At 38.9% G+C, this 13,541-nt stretch overlaps 1 protein-coding gene across 13 annotated transcripts in view; it reads right to left on the reverse strand.

The window, feature by feature from the left end:
- The window catches only part of PSD3 (pleckstrin and Sec7 domain containing 3), a 554,389-nt gene that overhangs the window by 265,558 nt on the left and 275,290 nt on the right, over positions 1–13,541 (reverse strand). For 11 of the 13 annotated variants that reach the window (XM_045398994.3, XM_005562705.5, XM_015454524.4 and 8 more), the window contains 2 exons: positions 2,991–3,185; positions 2,809–2,889 (listed from right to left, as the gene is read on the reverse strand). In XM_045398994.3, the coding sequence (XP_045254929.2) occupies positions 2,809–2,889; positions 2,991–3,185 (276 nt within the window). Of the gene's footprint in view, positions 1–2,808; positions 2,890–2,990; positions 3,186–6,971; positions 7,081–13,541 lie in introns of those variants that run through there. The other 2 variants (XM_005562708.5, XM_065518958.2) reach the window with 1 other exon arrangement.

Raw genomic sequence — 13,541 nt, forward strand, 5'->3', positions numbered from 1 at the left:
CCACCTCTAATAAAAATACAAAAACTAGCTGAGCGTGGTGGTGGGCGCCTGTAATTCCAGCTACTCAGGAGGCTGAGGTAGGAGTCACTCGAATCCAGGAGGCAGAGGTTGCAGTGAGCCAAGATTATGCCATTGCACTCCAGCCTGGATGACAAAGTGAAGCTCCGTCTCAAAAGAAGAAGAGGAAAAAAAAGTCAACTTAAAAGATGACAGGGTGATAACAGAGTGGTCAATACATCAAGAAAGCCTTGGGAAGGTAGATAATTTCCTCATTATGACCACGTGTCAAGTAGCCAATTTTAAAAGGTCAGATAAAAAAAAAAAAAGACCACTTAAGACTCAATACATCATCATAAAGGCTAGGTTTTAAAACTCTACACGCATCAGGGTGCTTCTGTAATTTTGTTACATGATTGTCATCTCTATTAAAGCCACTATAACTTACATTGCTTTGTACACAGGAGATTTCTATGAATTTTGTGTATTATCACATTTTAATATTAATTTGTTATGGGAGGAGGAAATCGGGAGATATAGGTAATTTATTCCTTATATAATGAAATCAGTTTATGTATAAAAATATCTTTAAGTTATAGGAAGTGTGCCAAAAACCACACACTAATCTACTCAGAGTCACTAAGAGCACTGTTTATTTGAGATTAATCCAGATGACCCTCCATTGACAATGTAGATCCATTTTCCTAAACATGAGATAGGAAGGAAAAAAAAAATCATTCAAAATGTCTAAGAAATCTTACTATTGTAAGAAACACACCATAAGCTTCATTTCTATGAAAATTTTGCCTTCTTTATTATAGATATAATTAAGGTTAACAAACTATATATTGACAAAACTTTAATTTTTCTTAACTTTGATAAACTACATCAGAATGCAAGGCAAAAATATACATCTCTCAGCCACTGTTAACTGTTTTGTCAGAAAGCCTGAGTACCTCTGCTGCACGAAAAGAGTCCCGCAATAAATCACTGGAGTACTACACTCCAGTCCAAACACCCTCCCTTCACCTCCCAGGCCTCAGTTTCTTCATTTGTAAAATTAAAGGGTTACGCTAGCTGATCTCAGAATTCTTCCAGACACTGACATTTTATAAGTAGTGTTTAAAATTAAATGCTTACTAGGTGTTATCTTCAGCTACTCTTAGAAACTTGCAATACAATATAATGTAAAAAGTGAGAATCCGTGAGTTTTCGACGTCTTCCTTTGAAAAGGTCAGAGAAAGAGGGTATTGCTGGAAACATTTTTACAGATACTTTCTACTGATTATGTTGACATTCATTTTTATTCCACTGAAGAGTTAATTCCAAAGTATCACCTTAAAAGGCTATTGGGGCTGGGCAGGGTGGCTCATGCCTGTAATCTTAGCACTTTGGGAGGCCAAGGCAGGTGGATTGCCTGAGGTCAGGAGTTTGTGGCCAGCCTGGCCAATATGGCAAAACCCTGTCTCTACTAAAAATACAAATTAGCCAGGTATGGTGGTGCGTACCTGTAGTCCCAGCTACTTGGGAGGCTGATTCAGGAGAATTGCTTGAACCTGTTAGATGAAGGCTGCAGTGAGCCAAGATGGTGCTACTGCACTCCAGCCTGGATGACAGAGCGAGACTCTGTCTCAAAAAAAAAAAACAAACAAACAAACAAAAAAAACAGGCTATTGGGCTATAGGAAAAAAATTCTACAGTCTATAAACTCTTTGTGTGTATGTGTGTGTTAAGCTGATCATTCAAACACTAAACTCCCTACTCAAAACAATTGAAAACAGAGTCTTGAAGAAATATTTGTACACTCATGTTCATAGCAGCATTATTCACAGTAGCAAAAGCATGGAACCAACCCAAGTGTCTCTTGAAGCTAACGGTGGTATTTACATATTCCCCATAATGGGCTATTACGCAGCCTTAGAACGGAAAGAAATTCTGACATATGCTACAGGAACGAACCTTGAAGACATTATGCTAAGTTAAATGAATCACAAGAAGGCAAATAATGTATATATCCATTTACATTAGAGTAGTCAAAATCATCGAAAAGAGAAGTAGAATAGCGTTCGCCAGGGGCAGGGGGAAAGGAGGGGAAGGAAAAAAATCCTTGTTTAAAGAGTATGGAGCTTCAGTTTTACAAGAATCATGGAGATGGATGGTGGTGATGGCTGGACAACATTATGAATGTTTTTAATGCCATTCACCGTATACCTGAAAATTGGTAAGATGATAGGTTTTATGCTATCTGTATTCTACCACAATAAAAAAATGAAAAACAGAAAAATTCCTACAGATGGCATTTTTTATCCAGATTTGCTATGCTACCAATTGTTTATTATCTGAACTCAGGCCTCCCATTAGGTACATGTGTCATTTCATTAAATGCATACGTTTTTCTTACTCCTTGCTGTGTTTAAAATCTATAATACAATTTTAGCTAAGTTCACAAAGTACAGGTTAAACATCCCAAACCCGAAAATCAGAAATCCAAAATGCTTCAAAGTCAGAGATGCTCCAAAATCTACAACACTTTTCAGTGCTGAAATAAGGCTCCAAGGAAACGCTCCTGAAGCATTTCAGATTTTCAGATTTGGGATGTTCAACTGGTTAAGTATAACACGAACATCCCTAAACCTGAAAAAATCCAAAATCCACAACACTTCTGGTCCCAAACATTTTGGAGAAGGAATACTCCACCTATAGCTGGAGGTTTAAGAAAAAAAATAAGATTCTAGCTAGAAGGCATTACTTTCTCCTCTAAGAACTAATCGTTTGAAGGTAATGAAGAGCAGCAGTGAGGCTTAGTCATACCTGAGTGACTGATCCAGCGTCATTCCTGTAAAATCAAAAAACTTCAGATATTCTTCGGCAACTAGTTTGCTAAATTCATTGCTATAAGGAAACAGAATAGACTTGGTTATTGAAAGGTAAACTATTTAAAACACACACAAAACAGGAGAGAATTCAGATTCCAGCAATGGGTCAGAACGTACTTCTTGCCAAGGTGTTTTGCAACATCTGATCTTTTGAATCTGTCCAGATGGTAAAGGCGTTTGGCCAACCTTTTCGCTGCTTCCACATTGCTGCTGGTACCATTACTGAGATTTCCTGGGGTCTCCTTTTCCAAAATTTCAGTGCTCCCCATTTCGGAATGAGCTTCTAGCCGTGTTGTTTTCACCCCAGCATTGCTATGATAATTGATAGAGAAAATAATAGATATTTCTTATATGGCAAAAAGGAAAATATCTGATGAAATATTGATAGTTTCTTTTAGTTTGGCTACACTATCTTAGATGAGATCATTTTATGTTTAAATATTCATAAAAGTAGTTTCAGTTACCATGTTTTTAAGAACTAAAGAAAAGATTGCCTAAATCTTAGGCAAGCAGTTCCCAAACGTTTTGGTCTCTAGACCTTTACATTCTTAGAAGGATTCCATAGAGCTTCCCCTAATGTGGGTTATACCTACAGATATTTACCATAGTAGTAATGAAAATATAAACATTTTTAACTCAATTAAAAATAAATCTGTTATATATAACAAATATTATAAAGATACAACTATGTTTTCCAAAAGAACATAAAATTTAGTGACACAAATCACAGTGTTTCACCGTTGTTTTTAAACACAAATTTCTTTAATGGTTGGCTTACTAGAGGACAGTTTTTTGGTTGAAGCACACTGAGAAAATCTGCCCTCACTCATCTTTCGTTAAAAAAAAGAAATATGTTAATATCCTTTTCAGATAACTGTGGATATTCTTTTTTGATGTAACACCAAAATGAGATAAGTGGTAGTTTCTTAAAGGATATTCTTACTTGCAATATGGAATCTAAATTTGTGTCAATTAACTTTTTGTACTCTTATATTAAAATCTATCTTATACCTTGAATGGATCTTTTAACCAACACAAGATTTTATAACACACACAATTGTTATCTGCAAAACATGTGTTGACACATTTCATTATATAACCTTAAAAAAAAAAAATCACATTCACTAATGTCACGATTAATGAAAAGTCTAAATATTGGGAAGCTGCCAAACCTTCAGTGGCAGATACAAGTTTTCCAAAATTACAACGTTGGTTCCAAAGCTCAAATGTAATCATTTGCTAAAAATATTATCAGCCGTTTTCCTTAAAGTAATAGACTTACTCCATTTTCAAGAAAATGTTTGCCAATAACCATAGTTTGCCATTCTCTCAAGGAAAAATGACATTTAATTTAAAAAGTGACTATTTTTTAACCTCAACTTAAATGACAGATGAATATTTTTCCCAGAGACTATCAGGAACAGAAGTGCTTTATTCCCATTTCATCACATACAAAATTAAAAAGACATGAACTCAAGCATTGAAATGAAATAAACAAACTGTACTGGTTTCATTAAGGATTGTTTTTAAAAGGTGAAACTGGCCTTTAATTTCATTTTGAGCACATGACAGTGGAGAATACAATGACTGGAAGAGTCTGGTGCCACTGCCTGAAATTCTGCTAAGACCCCCACTGCTGTTTTTGTACCATACGATATCAATGCAGTGAAAAAGAAAAATAATGTTGTAGTAATTACTGTACCATAATTTTGATCTCACAAACCTACTGAAGGAAGAAAGCTCCACAGGCAACATGTTGCGATAGGGCTTAAAGACTACAGCCTGTGGTCAGCTATAGATGGTTCCCATGTATTTGTAACACTGAAACTAATGAGGATACATTAATTTCCAAATCTTTATCTTAACTTGAAAGTAAGACATGCTCATGATAAAATGTGCTTAAACGGCCTTCGAACACACTTACCACAGATGCTAAACCAAGGGCGGTCAGAATTTTTCCATAATGGACCAAATCATAAATATCGTAGACTTGCAGGCCACATGTGGCCCCTGTCATACATGCTGCTTTGCTGTTGTTGTTTTGTCACAACCTTAAAAAACCTAAGAGCCATTCCAGGCTGGGCAGAACTGGGCCCATGGATGGGAGTTTATCTGCCCTTGCTCTATCCCATAGTTCTTTAACTTGGCTTGCACTAAGCAGAATAACCATTTACTGTCTAAACCAGGACACTCTAAAGGGGAAACATGCTATTATAATCGTTACAAAATAAAGAAAGCATTATCAATTAAAAAAAGTAGTACTGCTAATGGGCATTTTTTCTTTTGGGGTGATGAAAGCATTCTTAAGACAGTGGTAATGACTCAACAACTCTGAATATGCCCAAACCACCGGATTTTATACTTTAATATAGTAAGTGATATAGTATTTCAATGATCTCAAAGGTGTTATGTTTTTAAAAATCTGAATCTAAAAAATAAGTTGTAAACTTATATCACTGAATGACAAAAACCATTGTAGCAAAAATAAATGCATTTCTAAGAAGAACTGCTCTATCTTGCCACTTATTCTACCGCATTTACAAGTTCCCTTTTCCCACTGCTCTACCTAGGAAGCGCTGGCCTTATGCTTCAAGGTCACTGAGAAAGCAGCCAGGGCTCCTGGACAACCAGCTGGTGTAACAAGTAACTGCAGAGTCTCATACTCCCTTCAACCACCACAGGATTAGAAGGAGTTAACTGTCCCTAGCAACTCTTCTCCAAGCACACTTTATCAGCAAGCACCCGACTTCCTGCCCTTGAAATGAAGCTCTAAGAATAGGGAAAAGAGAGAGAGTCTTTTAGAGTCAACTGTGTAAAATCGTCAATGACACAATCCCAGATGACACCATGGGAGAAGCTGGGAATACAAAGCTAGGTCTACCAAACCCATGCCGACTTATTTCACCATAGCTATTAGTGGTAATAGTTCACTTATTAAAACTCTAAGTCAAATACCCAACCACAGTCAATATCAATGGCAGAACAGCAGACAATCACTGGAACTGACCCAAGAAAACTAAGATGTATGGTAACCCTCAACACCCTGAACAGTTTCCCAAGAGACACACCCACCAGTTAAATTAAACTGCTTCATTATGATAAAATCTCCATGAAAATGCATTTTTAAATGCATGATTTTTTTCATCCCACATCTTCCATTACAGACTTAACATTACATGGCTGGGTGTGCTGGCTCAAACCTGTAATCCCTGCACATTGGGAAGTCAAGGCAGGAGGACTGCTTTAGCCCAGCAGTTTGAGACCAGCCTGGACAACACAGTGAGACCCCCCGAACTACGACGTAAAAAAATTTTTTTAAAAAGAGACTTAACACTACCATTCAGTTTTGTGAAATCTATCCCATCAGGAAATTGAATAATCATTATCGACAGTATAACCCATGAGAAAACTCATAGTAGAAATTTCTTCATGGTTACTTTGTGTTTTCCCACACAAGTGAAAGAAATGTAAAATATTTATTCCGAGAACTATGTTAATTACAATCAAGTACTTTTTATAATTACACACAAAACAAAACCCTTGGAGTTGTGTTTCCATGCGTGCTGTTCCTATCATGTAGTAAAAACAAATGTCAAAGAAAGGATTTTCTTCTTAATTAAACCACTACTTACTGCTCACTTCCCAGGGAAAATTCATGGCATTTATTTAATCAGTCTGTGCAAACAATGTACTTATACCACATATATAATACTGGCCCAATTTTGTTCAAATACAAGTTCTCATTCTAATGATAACATATTTTAAAAATTTACTGCTCAAAATCATTCCATTCCTCATGTTACTCATCCTCCATATTTGCCCCTTTTCTACTATGCTGCCCAGTCCAGGTGATTTCACCTAATTTTCTTCACATTCACCAAAACGATATAATTGCAATATCTGTGTGTGTCAGACTTTCTGGATCTTCTTCAAAAAGGCTTCAGTAAAAGGAGAAAATAAAGAACAAAGGATAAATATCCCTGTCCCTAGATGGCTTCATTCTATCCTTTTCACAACTTAGGAGATTATTTGAACAAGAACCGAAATTGCACCTTTTAAATCAGAAAGCTTGACAATACGATGGCAATACAAACTTACCAGCAACCATACAGACACCAAGAAGAGCCCATCACAACCCCTGGGGTGAGCCTGGACCATCCTTCCTCTCTGAAGCCCCGTCCAGTATTCTTCAGCTCCCAAGTTCAGTGTTTGCCGAGCCTCACAGCCTTCCAAGAACCTGACTCAGAACCTGACTCCCTGTGAGGTCACACTGCTATGACCTCACATTCTCAGCTGAGTGTTCATTGTTGGGGTTTTTGTAATGTTTTTGCAGTTCTAATAAAAACAAGAGCCAGAACACAAGGGCCACTGTCTATCAAGAACATAAGAAACAGTGAGCCCAGTCTCGCTCACACTTGATAAAGCCGACTCAGCGATCCCTCTCAGAGGGGATAACACCCCATTTTGTTTCCTTGAATACACAAGACACGGCAGCTCTAGTCTGCTGAGCATGAGATGCTTTCTGCAGTTTGGATTTTCTCTTTTCTATAGTTCAGTATTACTTTTCCCTATTTTTCTTGATCAAATCACTTTACAACCTAGTAAGATAAATCCCTACCAGTCACTTAAATGTGTAAGAGACCTCCCAAAAGCTTCTCCCTGTGTTCCAGAAAATGCTTTCCCGGGGCCTTTACTTCTGACCTCCGAGTGAACATGGTAATATTCTCTCATCAAAACACTCCATCATCAAATGAAGGACCAGATCATTGAGTCTGATCACCAGGCCTTCTCACAACCTTTTGAATCATACTAAGATTGGCAGGTTTTCCAAATAAAAATAGGGTACCCAATTAAATTTGAATTTCACATCAAAAAACAGTGTCTACTATAAGTATGTTCCAAATACTGCACGGAACATACTTATACTAAAATATTATTCATCATTTATCTGAAATTCAAGTTTAACTAGGCATCTTATATTTTATCTGGCAAAACTTCCTGAAATGTTTTTTTTCTAAACTTTATTTAAAGAATTTCAATAATGGTGTTCCATGATTGTCAACTGGTAGCTTATTCACAATCAGAATCCTTCTCGATTTTTTCACTTGTTTGTGATTTTGTTCCTACTATTTTTCTACAGTTTTTGAAGAATCAGTAGATTATAGGCAACAGTTTTATCAAGACTTTGTTGCCTATAATCTACTGATTCTTCTCTAATGTCCTTTAAATATAAAAAAACAAACAAACACCCTCTTCTGTGTTTTCATCCTTCTCTCTTGACCTGCATGGTACCACCAATGTGATAATGTGGCCACTTTACACAAATCCTACACAAGAACCATATTCTGTAGCATATCCTAAGGCCCTTTTCCCAAGCTGACCCCAATTTCTCTTTTTGACTTGCCCTCTACTATTTCCCTCCTACTTGAGCCACACAAATACAAGCTGTTGTTACGTATGTTGTTCCTTTTGCCATTTTTTTTTTTTTTTTTTTTTTGAGAGAGAGTCGCGTTCTATCACCCAGGCTAGAGTGCACTGGCACGGTCTCAGCTCACTGCAACCTCTGCCTCCCAGATTCAAGCAATTCTCCCAGCCTCAATCTCCCAAGTAGCTGGGATTACAGGCATCTGCCACCACATCCGGCTAATTTTTGTATTTTTGTAGAGACGGGGTTTCACCATGTTGGCCAGACTGGTCTTGAATTCCTGACCTCAGGTGATCCACCTGCCTTGTCCTCCCAAAGTGCTGGGATTACAGGCGTGAGCCAGCGCACCCGACCTCCCTTTGCCACTCTCATTACCCCCAACCCCACCATCCCAAATTCTGTGAACTCTTAGCGCTACCATTTAAAAATCTCATCGCTTTCACCTACCACTGTCTTGAATTCCAGTTCAAATCCTCAACACAAAGGGCAGCTGAAGGTACTCAACAGCTATCTGCTAAGAGAATGCAAGAACCCAGCCATCTGCCATATCTACTTCTTCCATGGTCTTCCATGCTATGCTAGCAGTAATGGTATGTGGCACTAATTTTCCAATTCACTGTAGCTAATCCTGGAAAGTTCTGGAATATAATTGACATCAGTAGTATACTATTGCCTGTATAAAACAATACACTCAATAGTATACTGTTTTACTGTCAGTTTTTCCCAGAACTTTAATAAACAGTATACTATTGCCCATTTCATACAGGCAATAGTATACTTTGAATTTAAATTTTAAAATTCTTTAAATTTTTATGTAATTGTGGTAATAAAACTAGAACCAAAAAACAAGTTAGGCTAAGGTGTCAGAGCTCCCTGCACCACCCTGTATTTACAAAGTGTACCCCGAGTGTTGTACATAGAAAATAATAACAGCCACCTAGTCAAGTTGACTTTTATACGTAAGTTAGGCAAAGGCAAGTTAGAAGAATCTCAAGGAGAAGAAATGACTTCAGCTGCAAGTGGAATAAAAGGACGAGGGGGAACAACATGACCCCTTTGCCATTCTTCAGGCTGATGACACGGAAACACAGAGGACTGGAACCAACAGACAAGAGGGCCAGTACAAACGCGCAGCTTTCAGGGCTGAAAGTCAAGACTAAGTATACCATAAGCAAAAATTAAGGAAAACCCTAAATCCTAAATTATCTCTGAAAAGTGAAAGGAAAATCATTTTGGCCATCATTATCTATGGCATTTATTTCCTAGGCACTGTGGAGAGGGCACATCATCTAATTCTCAAAGAAACGTAAATGAGAAGTTACTCAGAACAGCCATAGCACCTGCCGTGGTGCCGTAAACCTAATAGGTTATCAATGGTTAGACACTTACTATGTGGCAGACTCTGGGCTGCTTCCTAGGGATTGAATTGTCGGTCTTATGAAACAGGCAATAGTATAAGCCATTTTACAGATGGGAAAACTGAGGCAAGGAGCTGGACATGGTGAGACTCCAATGCTATACTACTTTTACAAGCTTTACTACTATCCATTTTGCTCCTACCAGTCATCTCCTGGTATGTCTGTCTTCATTGATTCAACAAATACGTATTTAATTCCCTACAATGTGCCAGATATTTTAGGTGCTTGGTAGACTACAGTAAGCAAAACAGAATTAAAAACTTCTACCCTGGGTGGGGAGGGGAGCTAAAAATAAATAATTATAATAAGTAAACTCTACATATTAGAAGATGACGTTTGCTCTGGAAAAAAAAAAAAATAGAGCAATTAGAGAAGAGGAACCCTAAATTGGGGATGAGGATGGAAACATTTTTCTACAAAGTGGTCATGGGAGGCCTCATGGAGAAGACACGAGTTGATGAAGACGTAAAGGAGATTAGCCTTGGCACTATGATAAAATAACAGCATTCCAGGCCCAGAGGCTGGAGCATGTTAGATGTGTGAGAGCAAGCAAGAACGCCAGCGTGGCTGGGGCAGAGGCAGTGAACAGAATACCCATAGAGCAATGGGCTTTTGGTGTGGAGGTTCCCACATTTCCTCCATTCAGAGTCTTTAATGTGTAAGTTTCTTATGACGCTCCAAGGCCAAAGGAAATATATTCCATTTAGTAACAGAATAATAGTGTACAAGTACTTATTAAGTTTGGACCCAACAATTTAGTCATTTGAAAAAATACACATACGTTGAAAGAAATATTATTTTTATTATTAAATAACCACGATCGCTTACTGATGGATGTGTGTACCTCTGGGCCATATGACTCCCTAAATCTCCGATCACACTGGACACTGCCACTCATTTTCTCATAGCACTTAATTTTTATCATAATGACTGGTGAAAATCCAGCTGAAAGCTATGTCATCAGAAGGAATATAGCACAATCTGATGTTGACACTGAACCAGTCATTCACATGGTGTTTGACAGATGATGAAAAGAGCTGTGTTTCCCTTGAAATTTTAGATATCCTAAGAAACACCTGTGAGCTCACTGCAATGCCCTAGGACACCTCTGCAGAGTTTGGGAATGACTTTGTGGTTCAAAGGCCTTGTGGGCCACTATGGAGACTGGGGTTTTTGCTCCGAGTGAAATGGTTAATACTGAAGGGTTCTGAGTGAAGATCTAAGATTAATTTATATTTTTAAAGGGTCACTCTAAGTATTGCTTTGAAAATAGACTGGAGGAGTGCCAGCAGGGTGACCAGTCAAGGGGTATCACATGTGTCAGGGAGGAGCTAGCTTGGGCGGGAGCAGGAGCTGTAGGTCCTGGAGGACCTGCCGACTGGTCCTTTGGGAGGCTGAGAGAAAAGTAGTTAAGTTTTAGGCCTCAGCAACTTCAAGGGTGGGGTTACCATCGACCAAGTTACGAAAGACCAAAGTTAGCACACGTTGTGAGAAAAAGAAGTTAGATTTTTGATGTGTTCACCTTTAGATATCCATTAGCTATCCACGTAGGATGTGAGGACACGTGGAGATTTCAGCAAAGACACGTGCCAGGGTGCACTGCAGGCAATTCTCAGTCGCTGGCCTGCGGTGGGCCCTGGCATTCTTCTGTTTAAGGACCAAGATGATCTTAATGCACTGTCAGAGCTTTGAGTTACCCATCTAACATACGGGAAGTCACTACAGATCTAAAGAAGGGAATAATAATCAGGCCTGGGTATTGGTAAAATCAGTTTTGCTTGCAGTGTGGAGGGAAAACTGCAGGGAGACAAAACTGAAGACAGAAAAACCAACTACAAAAGATATCCGAATAGTACGGTCAAGAGACGAGAAACCAAACTGCGAGTCTTTGTGAATATGAAGGAAAAGCCTGCTCTGAAAGCTATTTAGAAGGTAAAATGGAAGAACAGGGTGAGTGGCTTAAGACGTGCATGGAGCTGTGTTCAGAGAGTGGGTGCAAGACTAATCCTGGTGGAAGGCGATGCCACCAAACAGGAGAATGAACACAAGAGGAAGAAGAGGGAATGGGTAACAGTGTGTGCACATGGAAAGAAACGAGCACTTGTGGAAGACCAGGAGTTTGGTTCAAACGAACGGTAGGTACAAGGTGCCCACAGGTTAACCAGGCAGAGCTGTCTGGTTGCAAGAGCAACCATCCCCTATCTGCAAGAATTCAGTAGAGGTGAAGTAGTCACCTTTACGTTGGTGAAGGGAATCACCTGGGAGAGGCTAGAGTTTGCTCAGTATGACCAAAAAGCACCAAAGTGTGCCAAAGAAATATGTCTAACAGCAGTGTATTCATTTGAATTCGACCACAGCAGAAGAATCCGGGGGTCTCTCTTCATTCGTTAAAGAAAGTCTACCTGCGAGTGTTCAGTTTGCCAGCAAGTAATGATGATTAATTTAGAAGATGCCAAAAGCACTCATCTGCTGGAGAACTCCAGTTAGACCACCCAAGTTCCAATACTGGCTCCTGTGGTCACCAGCTGTGGGACGTTAGGTACGTAAGGTCATTATTCTCTGTAAACCTTAAGGTTTTTAGCTATAAAACACATAATAGTATCATATTTACAAGCTGTTATGAAGATCAGATGAGAAGATTCATGTACGATGCTTGGCATGTAAGATGTCTGGCACACAGTAAACAATAAACGCCTGCTCCTGTCACCAGATGCGTCTTCGTCACCACCACCACCACCAGCATCATTCAGGTTATGATGATGACATGAGATCATACATGACAGCACTTTATTAAATATAAATCTCCATACAAATGTTAGTTAGCGCCCACTAGGAATACTTCAGGACAAATGCCTCAAATGAACCTGTTTTCAACATTTACATAGCATACATTCCCTGGAAGGGACAGCCTCTGATGATTTAAGACTTTTTATAAAGGAAACACACAAAACCTCATTGTTGTTACTCCTAACAGCTATTTCTCTGTTCAGCACAGAAGACAAAATTCAGTCTTCACCAATAAAAAATTTTAGTAAAGCATCACATAAAGATTCTGCCCCCAGCCCCACCCACAGCATACCTTTCAAGTCTCACTCCTTTTTCTCAGTCTTGCCTTCAGTATTCCAGCAGAGGGCACCACGTGCAAGGCAGTGCCATGGAAACTGACCCAAACTCACTGTATGAGTGGGGAGTCTGCATTCACTCCTGAGGCACTGGCTTCCAACATAACAACTGTACTTTTCGCCCATGAAGGGGTTCAAACGTTTCTAGGGGCATGATGTGGGTTTTCACTTTCTGTTGTTTTAGTTTTTTTTTTTTTTCTTCCCTATACTAAGTTGTTGCTCTCTTGTGGGATAGCTCTCACATGAGAATGTGGTATGTGCAATATTATCAAGTGAAGGTTAATAAACCCATATTATAACCATTTCAAATGAATAATTTGCAAAGAAACTTACTAGATATCCAGCTTTAGAAATAAAAGTTTTAAAAATGATGCAAACACATGTGTATGCTCATTATTTGCATACAAGCTTCTTTGTGCAAAGTAGGATCAGTGAGCCCCAATTCCGGTGGACAAGAAAGGAAGAGTGACTCACTTACAGTCTGACCGACTCATTTCTCTGGAGTGTTCTTAAGATGCCATCGGACATTCTCTTCTGTCCGCATTTTTGTCAGGTTGAATTAGTATCAGTGTATATGCACTAGACATCGGAAGCTGGGCAGCAAAAGAAGATACGAAGCAGCTGGCAGAAGGTGGTCCGGGACTGGCCAGGGAAGGAATGCAGGACCTTTGACTAACTTAACTGGCAATAGATAAGAAGTAGA

Source organism: Macaca fascicularis, chromosome 8, assembly GCF_037993035.2.
Source record: "Macaca fascicularis isolate 582-1 chromosome 8, T2T-MFA8v1.1".
NCBI classification, from domain to species: domain Eukaryota; kingdom Metazoa; phylum Chordata; class Mammalia; order Primates; family Cercopithecidae; genus Macaca; species Macaca fascicularis.